At 33.9% G+C, this 25,242-nt stretch overlaps 1 protein-coding gene across 1 annotated transcript in view; it reads right to left on the bottom strand.

Annotated features, from left to right (window-relative positions):
* LOC136037123 (collagen alpha-5(IV) chain-like) overlaps positions 1-25,242 on the bottom strand; it is a 151,832-nt gene that overhangs the window by 40,555 nt on the left and 86,035 nt on the right. The window contains exons 16-23 of the mRNA XM_065719608.1: positions 24,337-24,451; positions 20,677-20,838; positions 19,794-20,000; positions 13,577-13,734; positions 12,466-12,664; positions 7,719-7,835; positions 5,648-5,736; positions 888-1,077 (exon numbers count right to left, since the gene is read on the bottom strand). Of these exons, the coding sequence (XP_065575680.1) occupies positions 888-1,077; positions 5,648-5,736; positions 7,719-7,835; positions 12,466-12,664; positions 13,577-13,734; positions 19,794-20,000; positions 20,677-20,838; positions 24,337-24,451 (1,237 nt within the window). The remainder of the gene's footprint in view (positions 1-887; positions 1,078-5,647; positions 5,737-7,718; positions 7,836-12,465; positions 12,665-13,576; positions 13,735-19,793; positions 20,001-20,676; positions 20,839-24,336; positions 24,452-25,242) is intronic.

The raw sequence follows: 25,242 nt of genomic DNA, 5'->3' as shown, positions 1-25,242 counted from the left end.
GATTATCCCTCGAATGAAAATAAAGATGGATCTTCCCTAACAAGATGGAAAATTACGTTTACATAGCAAGATGAGCATTTCTTTACGCATAGAGGTGAGCACTTGGCATTCGCTCTGAGGTGTTTAGGGATAATCTGAATATACATCTGATCTCCTCGGAAGACCCTCAAGTAGCACTTTCTGTTTTAATCTTTCTGGAATATATCAAGTCTAATCGTCACCTTCCACTTTCTTTTATGTCGTCTATGATTAGTGATGTGCTCAGACATTCAACTTTTTTCTTTTGATCTTCCACGATTTGTCTAGACCACACCATCCATATATTCTCGATTCACTTTTATCCGACCCAAATAAATTGCGACAAAATAATGTCAGTAAAAAAAAAAGAAAAAAAAAGAAAAAAGAGGAATTTGTGCTTATAGTTAGAAAATAGAAAGAGAAATCAAATTTTGTTGAATGTAACTGATTACAATTATCAAGTCATGCTTGTTTGTAATGCTAAAATTGAATTATGTAAACTATATATTATATTGTAGCATATATATATATATATATATATATATATATATATATATATATATATATATATATATATATATATATATATATATATATATATATATATATATATATATATATATATATATATATATATATATATATATATATATTAAGCCCCTAGAGATCTAAACACTTTCAACTTGAAAAAACAATGTTTTTGCTCTGGGATGGAATCTTTAATTTTTTTTTTTTTTTTGGTTGACAACTGTTGTTTGTTGTTCTTAGATTCTTCTTCTCGTTTTAGTGGTACTACCGATATATTAGTGCTTTTTTGACTGAACAAAAAAGATAAGTATTAATGTTAAAGTACATAATTCTTAAATTACCTTTTTGTCCAGGTGCTGCAAACCGACCACGCTGTCCCGGTAAACCAGGAAATCCAGGAATACCCTTTTCAGCATTAAATCCTGGTAATCCCTTAGGACCCACTAGACCGCTATCTCCTTCTTCTCCAATGTCACCATTTCGGCCTGGAAATCCACCGGGACCACGTAGTCCTTTTTCTCCTTCTTCTCCCTAGAAAACGTTTTACATAAATACGTTCTAAGACCATACTGGCTATGCATGACGTATGAAAACAATAAAGGAAATATAAAATTCACCAATTTGATTTTTTGTTCTTTTCATTTATATTTCCTCACAAAAATACCCTCCTCTAAAAAAACAGAATCTCCTATAATCTTCTGTGAGGAAAAATAAAAGACTTTGAACAGTCAATCAGTTTTATCAGTGACAATCAACAGCAACAGCGTGTTCTTGTGAACTAGCGACTTAGAAGCATTTCATATAGCTTTCAAATTCGCAGTAAGGTCCCTTGTATCAGAGAAAGCACTGAGTTCTGCATTTGTATTACAGCAAAAAGCTATAATATAACAAAATGATTCATTTAAAGAAGAAAAATATGCAGTAAAAATTAAATCTTCCTGTTTTTATAATCAGTGATAGCTTTGGTCCAAAGTTTCAAGAGAGTATTTATTCATAACCAACACACCAAATATTTAACATAAAGTATTTTTATATATGAAGTAGTATTAAAGTAAAACATTTTTTCTTTTTAAAAACTTGATATTATGAATGATATTACTCAGGATCTATTCCAACATACGATTTAATTCTACTCATTATAATTGTATTTTGAGTCCTACTTTTAAAGATATATTAGAACTACAAAAAAAACATAAACAGAATTTTTTTTATATTTCAAAAAACCGAGTGTTCAATAAAAGATTGAAATACTCAATAGCAACTAAATGCTCAATACAACTTAAGAAACACACACATTTAAAAACTGCGGAGTGAATTACTAGTTTATGACTGTAGGTCGTAAAACGAAAAAAAAACAACACAAATCGGAGCTCATGTTTCTAGAAAAAAATATTTTGTCGGGTGTAGGAGCTTCAGAGCTTTGGTACCATAATTAGGTACACCAGATCTGAATGTGCGATTTTTTCAAGATTACTTCTTTTTTTTAAGAATGTCTTGCTTAAGAAATTTACTTAAAATGAATGAATTACTGAATAATAAAAGAATTTATAACATTGCTCCAATGATCCCTCTAAAGATATCCCACGACCAATGGCCTGTTGTCACAGGTGGCACAAAAAAGTAGCAAACAAAACACATTCGTCCCTTGCTTCTCGGGAAAAAAACAAAAATTTTATATCGTCAGGTGTAGTGGCTTGAAAGCCTCTCAAGTCAGGTATAGAGGCATGAAAAACCATCAGATTTGACATAATTTTCATGTCAATGGTATAATTTTCATCAGGACTACCACACCTTTTAAAGATGCATTCTCCCTTTTCCTAAAATATACACATTCTCTTACGATAGTAACTTGTGATGGACAACAATAGGGCTAGCTTTAATGGTTCAGGACCCCAAATCCTAGGGACACATGCGATTCCTTTTTTTCATACCCCAAGTCAACAGATATACTACGACCAAAGGCGTATCCAGGATTTTTGTTCTGGGGTGGGGGGTATCAAAAATTTGTTCATATGCATTTTTGTTACGTTTTATGAGTCGAAAAAAGATTTCAGGAGGGAGGAAGGTATCAAACCCGGTAGCCCTCCCAGTGGATTCAGTTTTGACTAAGGCCCCTAATTTATGGTTAGGTCGTAAAAAGAAAAAACAGCATAAGTTGGAGATCATGCTTCTAGAAAAAAATGTATTGTCGGGTGCAGGAGCTTCAAAGCATCGGTACCATAATCACGCACACTAGATTTCATGGTGCAATTTTCCTCAGGGTTACCTCTTTTTTTTAAGTATGTCTTTCTTAAGAAATTTACTTAAAATGAATGAATTACTTAATAATGAACTTGAACTTTACAAAACTGCTCCAATGATCCCTCTCCAGATATCCCACGACCAATGGCATGTTGTCATAGGTCGTAAAAAAAAACAAACAAGACATTCGTCCCCTTGCTTTTCGGAAAAAGATCAAAATTTCATATTGCCTGGTGTAGCGGATTGAAAGCCTCTCAAACCAGGTATAGAGGCTTGAAAGACCATCAAATTTGCTCATATGCATTTTTGTTACGTTTTATGAGTGGAACAAAGATTTCAGGAGGGAGGAAGGTATCAAATCCGGTAGCCCTCCCAGTGGATTCAGCTTTGACTAAGACCCCTAATTTATGGTTGTAGGTCGTAAAAAGAAAAAAAAACTTGAAAGAAAGAATTACTTAATAATAAACTTGAACTTTACAAAAATGCTCCAATGATCCCTCTTCAGATATCCCACGACCAATGACATGTTGTCATAGGTCATAAAAAAAGAAGACATTCGTCCCCTTGCTTTTCAGAAAAAATCAAAAATTTCATATTGCCAGGTGTAGCGGATTGAAAGCCTCTCAAACCAGGTATAGAGGCTTGAAAGACCATCAAATTTGACATGCCAAGTTTGCTCGTGTAATTTTCATCGGGATTGTCACCCTTTTTAAGGATGCATTTTCCCTTTTTCTAAAATATACATATTTTCTTACGATAGTAACTTGTAATGGATATAGTAGGGTTAGCCTTAATGGTTCAGGGCCCCAAATCCTATGGAGCACGTGCGATTCCTATGTTTTATACCCCAAGTCGGCATATATACTACGACAAAAGGCTTATCCAGGATTTTTGTTCCGAGGGGGGGGGCATCAAAATCTTGTTCATATGCCTTTTTTTACATTTTATGAGTCGAACAAAGAGTGCAAGGGGGAAGGGGGATCAAATCCGGTAACCCTCCTAGTGGATTCAGCCTTGACTAAGAGCACTAATATATGGTTGTAGGTCGTAAAACGAAAAAAAAACAACATTAATTTGATATCATGCTTTTGAAAAAGAAAATTGCTTCTGAAAATCATAATCAGGCACACCAGATTTCATGATACAATTTTCCTCAGGATTACCTGTTTTCTTAAGAATGCCTTGCTTAAGAAATTTACTTAAAATAAACTTGAACTTTACAATACTAAACCAATGATTCCTCTGCAGATATCCCCTGACCAATGGCATTTTGTCACAGATCGTAAAAAAAGCAAATAAAACACATCCATCTCCTTGCTCCTCAAAAAAAAAAAAAATCAAAATCTCGTATTGTCGGGTGAAGTGGCTTGAAAGCCTCTCAAATCAGGTATAGAGGCTTAAAGCACCATATGATTTTATTATGACGAGTTGGATGGTTTAATTCTCAGGATTGCCACCATTTATAAGGATGCATTCTCCTTTTTTTCAAAAATATACACATTCTCTTACGATAGCAACTTGTGATGAATAACAGTAGTGTTAGCCTTAATGGTTCCGGACCCCAAATCCTATGGAGCACGTGCGATTCCTTTTTTCCAGACCCCAAGCCCTATAGAGCATATGCGATTCCTTTTTGGTAGGTAGCTCCTGACACATTGAATTATTTGACGGTTTTCGTGATTTGCACTGTCTGTTCGGGGCTTTCAGACTAAGACTTAGCTACCTCAATGAGTATATGATTCTCTACTTTTTCACAAATTACATTACTGATAACGAAAATCTCGTATTATTTTCTATTTTTGCTCGGTTTCTAAGGAAAAAGTCCATATTTGCCTATCTTAGCAGAGGCACCATTTGGGGGGGGGGGCAAATGCCCACCCCAGATTTTCCAGGGGGCCAAAGCTTCCACCACAAAGGGCCCTTTGCCGGCCATAATAATCCATTATGTCCAACATAATCCATTTTGTCCAATTGATTTGACATTACTGCACGCCTATTAGCCAAAGAGCGTAATTACTTGACGACCCTTGGGGTAATTACGCTATTTGCTATTAATCATTGTAAACTTTGAAAGTAGGTTAGATACATAATAAAATTCTCGAGTTCTGTCAAATGCCCATTTCCTAGATGATTACGCGACACGAAGTGATTCGAGGGGGGGGGGGCAAGATGGAATTCATGCCCACCCTTAGATTTGGTCCAAATGGCGCCTCTGTATCTTAGCCTTAGCTAATCCGATGAGCATATGAATTTTCTATTATTTTTTTTTACGTTTACATTGCTAGTCAAGAAAATGTCGTATTATTTTCTATTTTCGCTTGGTTTCATATTTTTATTTAGTATTTTTTCGTGTTTAACGAGTCCACCGCATAAAAAAATCCACTCCAAGGGTGAAGTGGCACAGGAATATGGGGGGTGTTACTGGCCAGGCGTTACGTGGGTGGAGGGGGTTAATACATTTGGATTTGGGTTGTCTCATATTTTTGGAGCTAGTCTTAGAGCACTAGCCCTTCTATGTTTTGAGTGTTTGACCGTCTTTTCATTTTTCTTTAATATAACACCTTTTTTCCAATTTTGTTAGTTTTGGTTTGATCAAACTCAGATTTTTGAAGTTTTTCTTATGACACTAATCCTTTCTAGAGTTTGAGTGTATGACATCTTTTCGTTTTTTGTTTATTATAACATCTTTTTTCCGATATTAATATTTTTTTGGATTGATCAAAATCGTTGATAAAACTTTTAGTTCAAATAGAATTTCAGTGTGAATGAATTGGGAGATAAAAAGAAGTTGCATTCTATCAATATTGTTCATGGTGAATTAGCATGATTTTTTTTCTTCGAAGGAATTATAGGGGCTTACATCAAGTCCATCAAATCCAGGTGGTCCCGGATCACCTTCTTCTCCGACTTTTCCTTGTCTTCCTGTTAATCCTCTTGCTCCATCTTCCCCTGAATAAGAAAATAAAAATTAAAAAGAGGATAAAAAGTAGTTACCTTTTTTCTTTATTGTAAGAGGGTAGCGTAGCTTCGTTTCTGAAGGTGTTTATTGGAAATTTTAATAATAATAATAATAATAATAATAATAATAATAATAATAATGAAAAGACCGTGGATTGTCAGTTTAATTGATACAAATTGATATTTATGCCCTAAAGTTTTGATAATTTTTTCTTTATGAAAGTAAAAAAGTAAAAACATTTAAAACGTATATTGTTTTCATTAAAGCGCAGATTGTGTTCTGGCCTTGAGAAGGCGTGAGGGTTATCAGCTCCACTCATGTTAATATTTGCTCCTTTTGAGTTTGACTCGGGTATTTATTGTAATTTCTGTTCGTTTCGAGTTTCATTTATATATTGATAGGGATTTCTGGTAGTTTTATGCTTGGAAAGGTACTTTACTTTATTTCTGTTCGTTTTTCGCTTAACAGAGCTCTTTACTTTTCTTTGAAAAACTTGTTTTGTGGAAATGGTTTTTTAAATTAACTTTTCGAATTAATAAATAATTAAAGTTTTTAATAAATAAATAAATAATAAATAAATCAAAGGTTTTAAAACAATTTCTGTTCTTTTTTTATAGACATAGTCTTTCTCATGAAAAAAAATTTATAACTTTTAGTTTTCTTTTCTATAGGAAATCATAGTTTAGGTTGTTAATTGTATGTTGGAGAAACCTTTTCAACAATTTTTGATCCTTACAAAAACAGTATTTTCTAATTTAATTTTATAACTCCTGAAGTTGACCTTAAAAATAAAACTTAATACTATTCCCAAAAGATTCCATCTATGCACTTTGACAACCTGGATACTCTTGCACTCTGTTTATTTATTTAAATTGTAAGAGCAGAAGCACTAATGTTAGTAGCCCCAAAAGTTTCAACTTAATACTCCCAGCCCTCCCAATATATTCTTAGCATATATTGGCGATGTCTTATTGGCAACCATAAATACAATTCCTTTCTATTTAGTTTAAAGCAACATTTAGTTTTAAAGTATAATGGGCCAATTGCATAATTGTGGGGGGTTGACCTGTCCAATATCCCTAAGGACATAGTTGCTGGACCGTTATACTATGCTGAACAAAATAGCTGTCTAAAATTTTTGACTGGATGCGTTTTGAAATGAATGGGCTTAAGAGAATCGCTTTTTACACTTAAAAAGGGCACCAGAACTTTTAACTTCGAATTGATGTAGCTCCTTTAAAAGTTTCATTGATGTTTCTAGTTATTATAGAGTGGTGCTGCCCATGCTATTGCTCATACGCCATTTTAAAAACATGAATGCACACAGTTTTTTTGTTTGATTTAAACTTCTCCTAAACGTTCCCTAAAAGTGTCACCTTAATGCCCCTAGCGGCATTAGTTACGGTAACTGTACTGGTAGTATTAAAAGTATAAACATAGTGACTTCTGGCTAGTTCAAAATCCACCAAAACTTACCCTTAATGGTGTAACCTAATAAAATGAGTTGTTCTTCAGATATTGCTTTGTCACCTTTTTGAAAGTTTACTATTTGTGTATTTTCACCTCTTGTTCCACGATTATTTATCTTCCTTGGGATTGGAGTCTGCCCCTTAAATCATAGGTCAAAATGGTTTATAGAATGGTAAAAAATTTGTGCTTACTGTGAAACGCCTTTTTAATTAGATCAGTGTTACAATATAAATTAGATTTTAGTTTAAAAAAGTAATTTTTGGAGTGAATTCATCAAAAATGATCTGTTTTCTTCTTATTTCTGATTCTTTGAACATGTTAAATAAAGTATAAACACAAGCATCACTAGAGAGGTATTGTTTTAGCTTATTTATTTCTTGATTTGTACTCTATAGCGAGTTTTTAATTTTCTGTGAGTAAAACGAAAAAGAAACAAAAAAGGAAATAATAATTATAATTTCAAAAGCATGATAATCACAAACAATATACATTTTTTACATACCTTTCATTCCGGAGAAACCTTGGAAACCTTGAAGACCTGGCTCTCCTTTTTGCCCATTTAGACCAAGCTTCCCGTCCCGACCAGCAAATCCTGGCCTGCCATCATCACCAGGCAGACCTGAAAAATTCAGATATAAATACAAAGATGGAAAACATCGATTAGTGCAGGCAAGGAATAGAACCTTCATGATAAATGTTAATTCAGTGTATTAGGCCTAATTAACTAACAGAAACAGACCTAGGACCCAAATTAGGGACCGACAAGATGTTATCAAAATCTATTTTTTCCACTTTTAGTGCAGTATCCATTGGTGAAGTTAAGAAAATCATTGCGCTACGTGAAGAAACTTTTACAAATGGATGTATAGCCTAAATTAGGGCCTTAGAAGGGATTTTTGAGTTCCCGTATAGACATTTTATATCTATTAAATAAACAAAACAAATAAATACAAAGTATTTTCAACTGAAAGTAGGGAACGACATTAAAACTAAAACGAACAGAAATTATTACGTATATGAGGGGGTTTACCCCCTCGTCAATACCTTGTTCTTTACGCTAAAGTTCGTATAAAGCATAATAATTTACGTTCTTTTAAGTTTTAATGTTGCTCCATACTTTTAGCTGAAAAAATTGTTTTTTATTTAATTTCTGATCGTTTTTAAATAATGCTGGGAAGTCCAGTGGCCCTTCATGGAAAATTCTCTTCTCCTGTGAAGAATTCCTCCATGAAAGGATACTCCCACGTAACCCTCTCCTCCACAAAATCCCCAAGTCTATATACTTCCCTATAACCAATACTAAATGTAAACAATGGGCTAAGTTCATAACTTGCAGCCCTTCCCCTGGGGACTGTGGGGGATTATGTCGTCCTCAAAGACATAGTTACTAGATTTCTCGACTATACTGAACAAAACGATCATCTCAAAATTTTAATCCAGTGACATTAGGAAAAAGACGAGCGTTGGTGGTGGCCTAGCTGCCCTCCAATTTTTTTGGTCACTTAAGAAGGGCACAAGAACTTTTAATTTCCGTTAGAATGAGCCTTCTTGCAACATTCTAGTGGTCAATACGATCACCTGCGAAGGAAAAAAAACACATACATATCCGTGATCTTTCTTCTGGCAAAAAATTCAAAATTCCACATTTTTGCAGATAGGAGCTTAAAACTTCTACAGTAGGGTTCTCTGACACGCTGAATTTGATGGTGTGATTTTCATTAAGATTCTTATGACGTTTAGGTGTATTTTCCCTTTTTTTCCAAAATAAGGCAAATTTTCTCGGGCTCGTAACTTTTGATGGGTGAGACGAAACTTGATGAAACTTATACATTTAAAATGAGCATAAAAATCTAATTATTTTGATGTATCTATTGGTATCAAAATTCGATTTTTTTAGAGTTTTGGTTACTATTGAGCTGGGTCGCTCCTTACTTACATTTCATTACCACGAACTGTTTGATAAGGCTTTATAGATTACTTGATGGGCCTATAACACGTTTGAAATCTAAAGAAAGTTTTCGATTAGATTCAATGACTTTTTGGCGTATTTCCCCCTATTTTCTAAAATAAGGGAAATTTTTTTAGGCTCGTAACTTTTGATGGGTAGGAGTAAACTTAATGAAACATATACTTGAAATCAGCATAAAAATGCAATTCCTTTGATGTAACTATTGGTATTAAAATTCCGTTTCTTAGAGTTTCGGTTACTATCGAGCCGGTCGTTCCTTACTACAGTTCGTCACCACGAACTGTTTGATCTGCACGAAAAAGGCTCTCGAGTAATTTGTCAGTAAATTACAGTCAAGTATTCCAGAAAATTTACACAACTCGAAACAAGCATTATAACTCGATCTCTTTATTGATTTTTTGACAAGATTATCCCTGTTTCGTTTTATTTTATTCTTTCTCTCTCTCCGTCTCTCATATGCTCTTCTTCTCTTTCCCCCTTCTTTTCTCTTTTTCATTCCATACCTGACACACTATAAAGCTTATACTTTATCTTGTACTTTTGTCTAATTAATATAAAACGCTTCGTGGTAATGAACTGTAAGTAAAGAGCGACTCTGCCCACTAGTAAATGAACTCTAAAAAAAGAAATTTTGATAATAATTAATACATCAAATGAATTAGCTTTTATAATGATTCTAGTAACATAAAATCGCTTAAGCTTAATGTTATCCCTCAAAAGCTACGAGCCTGAGAAAATTTGATCGATTTTCGAAAAAAGGAAAATCTCTAAAACATCAAACAATCTTAATGAGAGTCATGCCACCAAATTCAGCATATCAGACAACCCTGCTGTAGAGGTTTTAAGTTCATAGCTATACAACTGCAGAATTTTTAATTTTTTACTAGAAGAAAGATCACGGATCCGTGTTTATTTGTTTGTTTTTATTTTTATGGGGAGATTTTTTTCTCGAAGAGAAAATTTTCCGGAGGAATTTTTTCGGCGGAAATTATCCAGAAATCATACATGGAATTTCTTTCATTTGTGTTACTTTCTTTTTGACTTCATAAATTTACATGCAGAGAGAATGTTAGGGGAAATTATAAGGGGAAAATTTTCAGCAGCGAGGGATTTGTCAGGGAAAATTTTGCATGTGGGGGAGAAAATCATTTTTCGCGCAGGGAGCTTTTCATGGGAGGAGGGGGACTTCCGAAATGATTTGAAAAAGAATCAGGAATTAAACAAGAAAAAAGTTTTTTTTTTTTTCAAAATAGAATTGAGGAAAATTTTCCAGGGAAACTGTCCGGGATGGTGAGGGGTGAATTCCTTGGCTTGATTTAAAAAATAAGCACAAATTAAATAAGAAACAATTTTTTTAAACTGAAAGTACAGAGCATCATTAAAACTTAAAATGAACAGAAATTATTCCGTATGTGACCAGTACTGCCCCCTCCTTCATCCATTGGTCGTTGCTGTAAAATTTTTTATGGTTTAAAAAAGCTTTTTATTCCGTTCGACAGCCCGTTGTGTTTCAGAAGTTATTCGTTGGGACCAAAATTAAGCCTTAGCTTAAAGAGTGAGTGTTTGAGGCAGCCCTCCTCTTATACGGAATAATTTCTCCTCGGTTTAAGTTTTAATATTGCTCTTACTTTCGGTTGACAATACTTGTTATTTTCACTTAATCCCTTGTGAATCAGATGAAGAATACAAGTTTGAAAATACGAATAAATAAATTTATTCTTGCAGTCAAACGTAAATTCTAAAAAAAAACTAAATGTAAGAAATAAATCGATTCTTTGCTACGTTTTTTACAGCAAGTTCTGTGACATTATTAACTAAATGATGGTGTGTCTCTGCCAATGTGCCAAAAAAAGAAGTTTAGATGCAAAACTTCATTTGCTTATAGCGCAACATTGGGGCTCTTTGCTGGGTAGCACTTTGTTTTGCGTTAGACATAATAAAATAAGGAATAAAGAGACACTTGAATGGTGTGGGTAGAGAGCCATAACTAACAATTAAAAAGACTTGGCCCCTGGAGGACACAGGGACCTGGTTGCTATAGGGGTTTAGTGTTTTGGTACAATAAATTAAACCTAGAAATAAATGACAAATTTCAGTCAAACACTGGGGTTATGATCATAAATCCTTCGTCAATTTTTATATATCGTATATGTAAAACCTGATAAAATCAGATTATGCAAGTTTTCCCGTTAAGTATTTCGTATATTGTCCACAGTTTATGCTCAAGGACTCTGTATTTCGTCTTGTCTCAAAAACAATATTTTTTGGTAGTTTTATATTTGAATCGTGCTGTAAACAAAGAAGGTACAGATCATACTTATTAAAAGCGACATTTTGTTTTAATTTCCATAAAAAGTAAGCTTATCCCCTACCGAGACAGACTTTTTTTGTAAGTGAAATCAAAACCAAAAAAAAAAAAAAAATAATAAATCATACTGTTTTAGGTTAGGTTTGGTAGTTCAAGAAATATATTATTTCCAACCATATTTTCCAGAAATAAATATTATTTCTATATTATTTCCTGAAATTAATACTTCCAGTAACGGCGTTTTGCCTAGCGGTTTGTCATAGCAAAAGTCGACATTTAACTGCTGATTAATAACATTTAAAGAGGAACAAAATATGCATTAACAAATACAAACGCAGTGAGGGGGGGGTCAGTCGGGTGGATCTTGAGTTAAATCATGGGAGAGGTCCAATGTGACAAGGGTGCCAATGATCAAAATCATGGGGGGGGGGGCAATGTGACAAAGGTGCCAATAATTGACCAAATTGACAAAATTACTCTAAAAAGAGAGTAAAAAGAAGAAAAAACAAGGAATGAGGGCACCATAAGAAATTGGGGGTGGGCCAAAGGTCACCCGGGCCCCCTGGATTTGTCCCTGGGGTCAGTAAGCTCTGAATGTACATAGGTGAGGAAATCCTGTCACTAGCTTCGTAACTTTGCCATTAAGCTGTTCCTAATAAAGCAAAGTGCCGATGTTAAGAAAACGAGGTAATAGGAGCCAAAACGCAAATTTCAAGAAACCATAGCATTTAGCATTGAAAACATTTTCAAATCTATCTTCAGCAACTGCTCCAGATCTATCTTAGTCGTTTAATAATTTTAGATAAAACATCAATGATGCCTGGTTTTCTGTTCCTGACATTTAAAATACGTAAAAGCACAAGATATAAATTTACATGTACTAAGAAAATTATAAGCTAATATCAACATGGGCTAAGAGTGGTGAAGTATGGTTACAACATTGATGTCACTATAATATGCACACAACCATACCGTCATATCCTATTAGGCCTGGATCACCCGACTCTCCATATTCTCCATCAAGTCCTGCTAAACCATCTAAGCCAGGATCTCCCTTTTCACCAAATGGACCATCACGACCTCTCCTACCTGGAAATCCAGGAAGTCCGACTTGGCCAGATTCGCCTTGCATACCTTGAATACCAGAATAACCTCTATCTCCGAAAGCGCCCTGGAAGGAATATAAGTATAAGCTAGATCGGTACATAAACAAGGGGGGAGGTGTTTGAGCTTGAGGGCACGAAATATTAAATTTGTTAATTTGCATTTTTTTTTCTATGTTGAAACCCCCTCCCACAGAATATAAGCCTACTCTACAAAATATGTTTCAATCTGTCTAAATGTGTAGCATCATTTATATATATGATAGAGAAATATTTTGGTTTGGTGAAACAGTTGTCCAAAATGAAATCCCGTGAAGATATATATCCCGTATGTTTTGATTGACTACAGTTTGTTTCACTACGTCTAAAAACCAAATAGCTGATTTTGCACTTCCCAAAAATGAGTCCTTATACTTTTAACCAGTCTTTTAGTCGGCAATCTATGGAAGATCACATTGCCAGTGGCACAGCTACTTTGCTGATGGTGTTTAAAAAAATTCTTCCGTTCTTGCAATTTTTGCATGATATTTTGAGTGGTTTAGTCTTGACTACAAGTGAAAAGTTCTCTTAGGGTACTATATCATTATTTTTATCGGTTCACCAGCTCCATTTTTTTTCTTTTTTCTTAAATATCGGCTCATAGGAGACTATGCAATTTTCTTGCAATCTTTTGGTTTTCTAACGAGAAAAGGTGGAAACATTGATATTCGCCAAGAAATAGAAATAGATATATTCAAGTGACACACTGGGTTCACTTTGGTGTTTGTGAACTGTTGTTTCAACAACTGTGTTAATAGATTTCAATTTATAATTTTGCAGCATTATTCTCTATTTCCTACTATTATTTTCTTTCGTGTAAACGACAGTCATTGGAGTTGGCAACGTGTTTATCTGGTTCGAAAATTGAAAGAAAAGAAGGAAAATAAAATGGAAACACTAAAACCCAGGAAAAAAACTGTATGTCCTGATTTAACACTTACTTTGGCTCCATCTCTTCCGTCATAGCCATTAAAACCTGGATCCCCGATTTCTCCATTCTCTCCATCAGTACCAGCAGCTGATATACCTGGATTTCCCCTTTCTCCTTTAGGAGCATTCATACCAGGGAGCCCTGGAACTCCAGTTAAGCCATAGAGACCTAGAAAAAGAACATTTTTAACTTTAATTTCATATTTTGATTTAAGTTAATCTAAAATAGTTAAGAGCAATAAAAGTACACGCATCTGGCACTCATTAGGATAAATTTCAGCAGAGCCTAAAATAAAATAAATCAAAAGTAAAAATTACTACTCTATATGAGGCAGGGCTGTATCAATGCTTAAGTAAAGTGCCATATGTCTGCAATCCCTTATATATTTATTATTGTATTTTCCCCCGGAAACTTCATACAGAACGGTGGTCCTAAAGACTTTAAGAAAGAACTTAGCCGATTGGAAAGACTGGATTGGCTAGGAGGACCGAAACTGGCGTTCACATTTTTGTCTCTGATTATTTTCAAACTTACAGCTGTAAGTCCTTAGACCAGGAGAAGCCTAATATACAGAAAGGAGTATCAGGCCATTCGGTTTGAAACTGAAAGTCCTAGTGCCCTTTGAATGGCTAAGTACACGTCAAATCTTAACTTGGAGGAGGGTATAGGCAAACCAAAAGGAGCCATGTATCCAGGCTATCAAAATGACATATTCGCAACATCTCAGTAATGACTTGTGAAGAGGAAGCTGAAACTTTCAGTTTTTTTTTTTGGGGGGGGGAATTCATGCCTTTTATTCAGATGGATAAAAAAGGGATGAGAATAAATGTTCGGTTCTGATTAGCCTAAATATTTTGGCCTTATCACCCCAGGTGAAATTTTAATCCATTCACAATGAAGTAATGAGGTAAATCAAAAGACAAAATATTCGCCCAGGCTATCAAAAGTGTATCTGCAATGTCTCGAGAATGACTGGTGAGATTCATTAAAACTTTTAGGGGGTCTTTTAGGAGGACAAAGGGACTTAAATACCTAGTTCAGGGAAAGGGATAAGAGTGCCAATTTTTTTTTTATTCTAAACATTAGATCGCTCGAAAAAAAAGAATTTTTTTTCAAATATTGAAATTTATGTTCGTAAGCTATTGGGCCAAGAGGAACCTTATACACAGAAAAAACTTGTAACAAGTTTGTTTAACTCGAAAACGGTTAAAAAATTATTTTGTCAATCAGCTAGGACTCCTAATATTTTAGTCCACCCCTGTTACTTGAATTTGAATGTTTATCATCATTGCAGACGCAAAGCCTAAAAGATTCGGGACATACAAAAATGGGATTTTCAATTTCGTCTCTTCAATCAGTTTGAAAATAAGTTCATAAATTTTAGGCAAGGTAGAATCCTTTGGAGAAATCAATTTGCAAAGGATTTTGAATGAAAAATTAAATAATAAAAAAAAACAAGTTTTTTAAACTGAAAGTAAGGAGCGACATTAAAACTTAAAACGAACAGAAATTACTTCGTACACGAAGGGTTGCTTCCTCATCAACGCCCCGCTCTTTACGCTAAAGTTTGATTCTTTCTCTCAACTCTTCTTTTTAAAACAGTAAAAAACTTTAGCGTAAAGAGCGGGGCGTTGATGAGGAAGCAGCCCCTTTCGTATACGAAGTAATTTCTGTTCGTTTTAAGTTTTAATGTCGCTCCTTACTTTCAGTTAAAAAAAACTTTTTTTTTTATTTAATTTCTGAACGTTTTTGAATAAATGCATGTTTTGATTTTGGCTCTCTGCAAAGGAAAAATTAATACGAAATTTGCATTTTTTTTTTTTTTTTTGGCTAAATGGCTTTCTCATAATTTTGATCGAATGAGTTTGAAAAAAAAAGAGCGGGGGAGGAAGCCTAGTTGCCCTCAGATTTTCGGTTAATTAAAAAGGCAACTAGAACTTTTAATTTTTTACGAATCTTTTTATTAGTAAAAGATATACGTAACTTATAAATTAGCTTACGTAAAGAACTTTTGTATTCTCATGTTTATATTACATATATGAGGGGGTTCACCCCCTCGTCAGTACCTCGCTCTTTACACTAAAGCTTAAATTTTGTCCTAATTCACTAAGAATGACCCCTGAATCACAAAGGCTGAAGAGTAAATAGTTGAAATTACTAAAAAATACTTTAGCGTAAAGAGCGAGGTATTAGGAGGAGGTGAGCCCCTCATATGGTTAATAATTTCTGGTTCGTTTTAAGTTTTGATGCTGCTCCTTACTTAAAGCTGAAAAAACTTTTTCATATTAATTTTTTCATTGTTTTTTTTTTTAAGTAGTGCTAGTAAATCTTGCGCGCCCTTCATGGAAATTTTATTCCCCCATGACAAATTCCTCGATGGAAAGTTCTCCCAGCATATCCCCCTCTTCTCAACCCCTCCCCCAACCAAAATATCCTCCTGAAAACGCCTGTACACTTCCCAATAACCATTGCTATATGTAAGCACTGGTCAAAGTTTGTAACTTGTAGCCCCTCCCACGGGGACTGTGGGGAGTAAGTCGTCCCCAAAGACATAGTTATAAGGTTTTTTGACTACGTTGAATAAACTGGCTATCTCAGAATTTTGATCCGTTGACTTTGGGAAAATAAATAGCGTGGGAGGGGGCCTAGGTGCCCTCCAATTTTTTGGTCACTTAAAAAGGGCACTAGAACTTTTAATTTTTTACGGATCTTTTTATTAGTAAAAGATATACGTAACTTATAAATTAGCTTACGTAAAGAACTTTTGTATTCTCATGTTTATATTACATATATGAGGGGGTTCACCCCCTCGTCAGTACCTCGCTCTTTACACTAAAGCTTAAATTTTGTCCTAATTCACTAAGAATGACCCCTGAATCACAAAGGCTGAAGAGTAAATAGTTGAAATTACTAAAAAATACTTTAGCGTAAAGAGCGAGGTATTAGGAGGAGGTGAGCCCATCATATCGTTAATAATTTCTGTTCGTTTTAAGTTTTGATGCTGCTCCTTACTTAAAGCTGAAAAAACTTTTTCATATTAATTTTTTCATTGTTTTTTTTTTAAGTAGTGCTAGTAAATCTTGCGCGCCCTTCATGGAAATTTTATCCCCCCATGACAAATTCCTCGATGGAAAGTTCCCCCAGCATATCCCCCTCTTCTCAACCCCTCCCCCAACCAAAAGATCCTCCTGAAAACGCCTGTACACTTCCCAATAACCATTGCTATACGTAAGCACTGGTCAAAGTTTGTAACTTGTAGCCCCTCCCACGGGGACTGTGGGGGAGTAAGTCGTCCCCAAAGACATAGTTGTAAGGTTTTTTGACTACGTTGAATAAACTGGCTATCTCAGAATTTTGATCCGTTGACTTTGGGAAAATAAATAGCGTGGGAGGGGGCCTAGGTGCCCTCCAATTTTTTTGGTCACTTAAAAAGGCCACTAGAACTTTTCATTTCAGTTAGAATGAGCCCTCTCGCAGCATTCTAGGACGACTGGGTCGATACGATCACCCCTGGAAAAAAAGAAAAAAAAAAAAAAAACAAAAAAAAACAAACAAATAAACACGCATCCGTGATCTGCCTTCTGGCAAAAAATACAATATTTCACATTTTTGTAGATAGGAGCTTAAAACTTCTACAGTATGGTTCTCTGATACGGTGAATCTGATGGTGTGATTTTCGTTAAGATTCTATGACTTTTAGGGAGTGTTTTCCCCTATTTTCTAAAATCAAGCAAATTTTCTCAGGCTCGTAACTTTTGATGGGTAAGACTAAACTTGATGAAACTTATATATTTAAAATCAGTATTAAAATGCGATTCTTTTGATGTAGCTATTGGTATCAAAATTCCATTTTTTAGAGTTTTGGTTACTATTGAGCTGGGTCGCTCCTTACTACAGTTCGTTACCACGAACTGTTTGAAACGCTCGTGATATCGGAAAATGGACACGTAGAACTCAATGAACACACGAATCTTTTGAAAATCGATTGAATCGATATATGACACCTGAAGTTGAGCTAACAAATTTTTGTTTTCTCAGATTGCCTTAGAATTAAAAGGCATGCACACTGCGATAAGGAGAGCTCAGTAAAAACCGAACTGACGTAAAAATAATAATGAATTGATTTGTGGATCTCAAAATAGACCCAAATTTGCTTTGCCTCCAATCGACTAGCAACTTACAGGGCATGTACAAAGGTATGAACCAGCCAAAAAGAGAAAAATTCCTTAGAAAAAAATGCGTTGTGTCGATATAAGAAAACCCGAAAAGGGCTAAACGCTATTTCTCTGATTGGCGTGAAACTTTTAGGGTTAGATGACTGGACAAAAGAGCCCTTGTTGAGGAAAATAAAATTCGGAAGAAAAACGCGGTTATATCGACCGTTAGCACCAAAAATTCATCTTGTTTTACATTGCACTGCTTTAAAATTTCTAGCCATATCCAGGTCACATTAAAAATTTTAGAGCCTAACACAAAACTACTCTTTTAATAAAAATGTTGATTGAGATACCTCAATCAAGAAAAAAACTTGGGGGAACCAATCTGGTAATATTGATTGTGACATCCATTTATTCTTTTCTTTAAGATAATAAAACAAAACTGTTTTTAATAAACGATCTTGACACACTTTTATCTTACCAAAAAAGATTTTAAAACAAGATATATTACAAGATTTTCGTTCATTTGAATACTAATCTCTCCTCAACAACCAATTAACATTCTTTGGTAAAACAGGAATCCAAATTGATGATCAAATCAAACTTAAAACTAAAAGAAATTACCACACATAGGAACAAAAGTACCGTCACCTTTTAAAGGCCTGAGTGTCGTTTGCGCTTTATTAAAAACAACATATATTCTAAATATTTTCTCTTTTACCATTATAACTTTGAAAAATTAAATCAAATCACATTAAATCACTGTATATCATCTACGTCTATTTTCATTAGTTCTTTCAAGTAGTATCTTGATTATTATGATGATTTTGTTGTTTTTCGTTGTTGTTGGTGTGTTTGGTAAATAAAAACCGCACTATTCAAAACGCACGTCGTTTTCAACAAAACGTAAATGACATTCAAGCTACATAGAGGGTTTGTGCAGAAGGAGGAGGGGAGGGTAGGGATTAGCATCACTTTTATTTTTAAACTTTGATTAGCCTTGTTATATATAGGGCTAGGTAGTCCTAGCCCTATTTGTGGTAAATTCTATTGGTTTTTAGTTTGCCTGGATCATTCATTCTGATCTCTGTTTGTTTTAGGATTCATTCATTATAATCAGCATCTGTTGTCTTTAAGTTTTACGTGATTATTTTTTTAATTTGAGTTCTTTTTGGGTTCCATCGATTCTTTAATTATAATTTCTGTTAGCTTGAGACTTGAACTCTCAAGACTTTATTTCTGCTACTTTTGGGTTTTAATACTGCTTTCTAATGTTTGCCAAAAAGCTTCCTTTTGGAAACGCTTTTTTAAATTAACAGCTAAGAAAATGATGTGTCGGCTATTTCTAACATTAGATATTTTTTTAGAAACTATTTGCATTTACTAAAAACTTGTTCATGGAAAATTTTTGATTTTAAAGTGGTTTACTCTTAACCCTAAGAAAATTCGTACGCGTTTCTTTTTGCTAGGACCAAGCAAGTGCATGGCCAAGGATTTAGAGGGCCTAACTTCCCTCCCCTCTGACAAGAAGATAAATACTAAAATTAATTTTTGCAAAAACTAATAGTTTTTTTGGTAATGGTGGCTATTTGGCAACTCAGCATCTTTGAGCCAAATGGATCAAATACGAATTCTGACTGAATCTTAAAAGCATGAGAAGCATTACCGGTTATCTTCATCTAGAATTTTAATAAAAAAAACATTGAAAATAAAAAATTACTTTAGGAAATAACATAAGCTTGGCCAGTCATTATGCGTGTTTTTTTTTGTACAGAAACTAAAATTAATGCTCATATCCCTTAATAAGAGCACAAGACACAAATGCTGAATCTCTTTTCGCTCAATCCAACATCGTTTGCCTGTCAGGATATTTAAAGGTTGTTAATTTTCTTTAAAAAAGAGTCGTTTTTAATATCCATTTTTGAAAGAATAGTTATTATTGGAGCTTTTGAAAGCAAAAATGTCGCTTCCGAGGCTCATAGGCCTTATAGACCTATGCTCACTCAAACAGGTGGGCCAATGACTAGACTGTAAGAAAATTAAAGCACTAACATTATTAAATCGACTTACCAAACTCCCCAGCCTCTCCTTTAGGACCATATATACTATTCATTCCTGGTTCACCTGGAGTACCTGACGGACCCTTATCACCAGTCGGTCCTTTGTAGCCCTTAGGGCCGTCAAAACCGTTCAGACCGCTAAAGCCTTCGTCACCTGGGAAGCCTTTTTCCCCAGGTAAACCATCGAGACCAGGGCGACCATAGGACCCAATAGATCCTAAAAAGAGAGGTAAAAATAAGTCACATGATGAACATTAACATTATCAAGCTTATATTAAATCTAAAATAACTGATTTTAATATTTAAAATAAAAATAAGCAATCTTATTTTCAATGTCCCTTTTCCGCTGTCATTTTTGTGGAACTGACCTATTTGGAAATCAGGCGTTTTCAATATAATTTATCAGAACATTTATTAGTCTGTCTTTTTTTTCAAATTAAGCAAGAAACGAAAAAAGTATCAATCGATCCTTAAAAAAATAAACACAAATTATAGTCAAACTTATGGATATTATGTTTTCGCATATTTTTTTTTTTTTTATCAAGGAGTTAGTTTTAAAGTAAATTTAGTTTTGAAGAGTCGTGTTGGTCAAAATGGCTTACATGAAAAAAAAAAAAAATCAAATCAATGGTTAAAGTTCGCTCTCGTTTATTAATCTGATTTTTGAATTTTCGTCGTTCTTTGTTGTTGCTTTTTTTTTTCATCTAACGCTACTCTTTTTTCATGGCAAAGTAATATCATACTAGTTCTGATTTATTAGGTAAGTAAATGGTTTGAATCATTATTATTTTAGTGAGTTTTTTTTGCAATATTTACTTCATAAATAGCTTCATAAATTTATTTACTTCACAAATAGATTAACATATAGGCTCAAAAAACAAAGCAAAACTTACCTTCAAAGCCAATATCACCGTCTTTACCTCGTAGACCTGGAAGTCCGTCGTTACCTCTAAGTCCGGGCCTTCCAAGGATTCCAGGAAAGCCTCGATCTCCTAAGGGACCAAATATTCCTGGCAAACCAGCATCACCAATTACTCCTTTCAAACCAATAAACCCTGAAACAAAGAATAGCAATTAGAAAATTTAATCTAGAAATTAAATTTAAAATTAATTTTTTTGACGGAATTATCCTTGATTATCAAGAGCTATGTTTTTCAGGTGTATGCCAGTTTTCAGAGAAAGCAGTAAGAAATTAAAGAGAAAACCATAACTCAATCTCTTCAAAGTATTAAATAAAAGACAACAAGTTTTTCAACTGAAAATAAGAAGCAACATTAAAATTTTAAACGAACAGAAATTATTACGTAAGTGATAATTTATCACGTAAGTGATTACGTAAATTATTATTCCGCAAGTCCTCAACCTCGCTCTTTACGCCAAAGTTTGACTGTTTGTTCATATTGTTTAATAATTCAAAAACACTTTAGCGTACAGAGCAAGGTACTGAGGAGGGGTACACCCCGTCATATACGTAATAATTTCTGTTCGTTTAAGTTTTAATGCTGCTCGTTGCTTTCAGTTGACAAAACTTGTTTTTTTATCTAATTTCTGATAGTTTTTTAATTAATGCTGGGAAATCCAGCTCCCCTTCCCATAAAATATTACCTTTCCCCACGAAAACTCTTCCACGATAAGATCTTTCCACGTAAGCACCCCACCAGAAAATCCCTCCGCCGAAAATATCTATGCTTCCCAATAGCCAATGATATATGTAAGCAATGGCCAAAGTTCCTAACTTGCAGCTCATCCTTTCCCGGATCTGTGGGGGTCAAGTCATCCTCAGAGACATAGTTATTGGATTTTTCGACCATGCTGAAGAATATATATATATATATATATATATATATATATATATATATATATATATATATATATATATATATATATATATATATATATATATATATATATATATATATATATATATATATATATATATATATATATATATATATATATATATATATATATATATATATATATATATATATATATATATATATATATATATATATATATATATATATATATATATATATATATATATATATATATATATATATATATATATATATATATACATATATATATCTTAAAATTTTGATTGAACAATTTTGGGTAAAAAAGGGGAATGGGAGGGGGGCTAGCTGACCCCAACATTTTTGGTCACTTAAAAAGGGCACTAAAACTTTTGATTTCCGATCAAATGAGCCCTCTCGCGATATTTTAGGAGCACTGGTTCGATAATATCATCCCTGGGGAAAACAAACAAACAAAAAACAAACAGACAAATAAACACGTGTCATTTATCTTGGTTCTGGCAAAAAAAAAAAAAATCAAATTCCGCATTTTTGCATTTAGGAGCTTGAGACTTCTACAATAAGGTTCTCTTATATTTTGAATTTCATGTTGTGATTTTCATTAGGATCACTTGATTTTTAGGAGTGTTTTCTCCCCTTTTCAAAAATTAGGCAAATTTTCTCAGGGTCGTAACTTTTGATGGGTAACATTAAACCCCATGAATTTGGTATGTTTGGAATAAGCATCAAAATTTGATTCTTTTGGTGTATCTATTATTATGAAGACTCTGTTACTTATAGTTTCGGTTACCACTGAGCCACATCGCTCCTTACTTACAGTTTGTTACCACGAACTGTTTGAAACTTTCAAACCCACCCGTTGAAAAACACGACAACTGTGAATTTTTATTCTCTGATTAATAAAACCCAAACATTCCAAAATTGTAAAATATTTCACAGCTATTTTTCTGAAGCTTGACATTTAAAAATCGTATTTTAAATCCTTTAGGTATAAAAAAATCCTGATAGTTTCATTTTACATTAATTTAAGCTATTATTCAAATTCAATATTAGCATTAACCTAGTGGAGAATACAATTTCTTCTCTTTCTGGAAAATCCCATAAATTTGATTTAGACTTCTGTAGGAAGAACTACTGCCAAAATCCCAGCAAAAAAGTATGCAACCACAATGAGCAAAGAAAAAACAACAACCAAAATTTCTACTGCCTTCATAGTTATCTAGAAAACATTCCTTCAGAACTGGAGTCCTCCGAATGGCCCAAAACAATAAAATAGCTAGATTGGAATCAATTTTTGTAATTTTTGTCGTTCAATAGGCAATCACAATTTTTGAATTGCGTTCAATAGCGCTTATTGTCTACTAAAAAAATTATTTCCCTATTGCGCGTCAGAACTAAATAAGCTGCAACTCGTCCTTTTCTATATAAAATATATGTGTATAAAATTATATGTGTGTTTATCTATCAGGATAAATTAAAATTCTTCGTGTTAAAAACTTTCTTAAGACATGCTATGAATCTGCAAGATTTTTAACTCTAAGGTTTTTTTTCATTTCAAATATAATTTTTCGTGCAACAGGAACACGACGGGCGTATAGAAAGATACAGTTAGGCCCCTTAGACTTCGACCATTCCTTTCAATTTCAAACCACATGCGTAAGATTAATTCTGCCGTCCAAAGGGCGTTTAATAGAACATAATTGCTTTCTCACAGAGGTTAAGGTGTGTTGCAGTAACAGTTTTAGACCTCATAACTTGGGGGAGGGGCAAGGTATACTAAAATTACAATTTCAACGATTTTTTCGTCAATCAAGTACCTTAGTAGGAGTGCAAAAATATGAAATAAAAGGAGTTTTTCAGACGTCAAGAAAACGGGCAGGGGGGGGCACAGCATCCCCCTCCCCTGGCCTAGAACCACCACTGGTGGGTCGCAATTAAGTAGGGTTTATTAATTTGAGTTCATCCATGTCTGACATAAAAAAAAAGAAAAAAAAAAGATTGATTGGAAAAGCTCTCTAATTCTATTTTTATTGCTAAATTCCACGACGTAATTATATTTTTCGGGGGTCCATAGTTTATATATAATGATTTTTATAGTATAAAATTTTGAAACCATTAAAAATAATTAGCAAGGAAAAACCTGATTACCTTTATTATTAAACATACTAACTTCATTCACACATAAAATTCATACATTCATTCACTCATTCAAATTCATACATAACTTCATTTTTTAATAGTTTATTTCTTTGGAAAATGCAAAATTTCTGAAAATACGGACACAAGAATTTTTGTACACACAAAATTGTGAATCTAGTTGCGTATCTAAGTTGCGTGGGATTTCTGTAAGAATCATACATTTAAGCTTCTGAAACGAAATGGAATTGATTTTTCGTCACAAGTCTATTAAATCCACATGTAGAGTTGTTTTTACTTAGAAAAATTCGTGATTAGAAAAATATACTGTATCTAGTCAAATCATATCGTAACTCAAAGTTAACTTAAGCTAAGTTAACTATGTTATCTTAAAGTTACCAAAAGTAACTTTCGCCATAATATAATTGTCAAAGATAATTTGGTAATAAATGATAAAATTTATAATTGAACAAGAAAAAAAGAGCGATTATGAGATACAAACTGAGGACATCAAACAAATGGTAGCTTAGGTAGTAACTAACTTAGTAAATTAGGAACTTGGCCACTATCAACGATAAGGGAGTTAAATTGGCTTACCCTGAGGACCATCTACTCCAGGAAGACCTCTATCTCCGAAATCACCGGGTACCCCTTTAAGGCCTACGTTTCCAATTATTCCTGGTTGAATTTCACCTCTATTTCCTTTGTCACCCTAAAAAGAAAAGGAAAAGCTCATTTTCATAATGTGGAGTGTAATCCACAAAAAAAAAAAAAAATCTAAAATCAACTAATTGAGACAGAGTAACAAATTTCTCCTTGGACACTTTTCCGAGGACCAAACTTCAAGCAAGATTGGATTTACCATTGAAAGTAAATAACATAAGAAAGCTTGCATTACTTTAAAACGACGTCCTGGTCCCCCTGACCAAGTCATCGGACTTTATGAAAATTTTCTGCTGCACTTTTCAACTCAAAGAGTGATATTGTTGAAGTTTCATAAGTTTTATTGTATCTACCATCAAAAACCGTGCTCAAAGTTTTCAATGCAAACATGTGATTCGAAAACACTCTAAAAACTTGCATAAGAGTCAGATAAAGACAAGGGTAAAATACAATCTCTTTAGTCAACGCATCATCAACCATAGGAAATAGGAATAACTGCGTTAAATTTACGGTTTAACAGTAAATTCACGGTATTCACTGAGGTTGCTTGAATTTAACTTGGCAGTCTCATTTTATACATCTTACAAGAAGCCATAGTTTGGTTGGGAGAAAAGATTCTATCGGTAACGGATTGCGAGCGACACCTCACCTAGTAAGCCTTGTCTGTACTTGACGGCTATTTCTTACCATGTCCTCACGGGAAGCTGGCCTGGTAGCGATGAAGCGCTCAAGAACCTCAAATGCATCGATCTTTTAATTGCTTTTATCAGCTTTGTAAATTACGCAGCATCTTATTATCTGAGTCGACTGCAGTTTATTGCTATTGGTAGTTTTTGGTAC

This window comes from Artemia franciscana, chromosome 16 (genome assembly GCF_032884065.1).
Source record: "Artemia franciscana chromosome 16, ASM3288406v1, whole genome shotgun sequence".
Classification (NCBI taxonomy): Eukaryota; Metazoa; Arthropoda; class Branchiopoda; order Anostraca; family Artemiidae; genus Artemia; species Artemia franciscana.
This window is presented reverse-complemented; position numbering and strand designations above follow the sequence as displayed.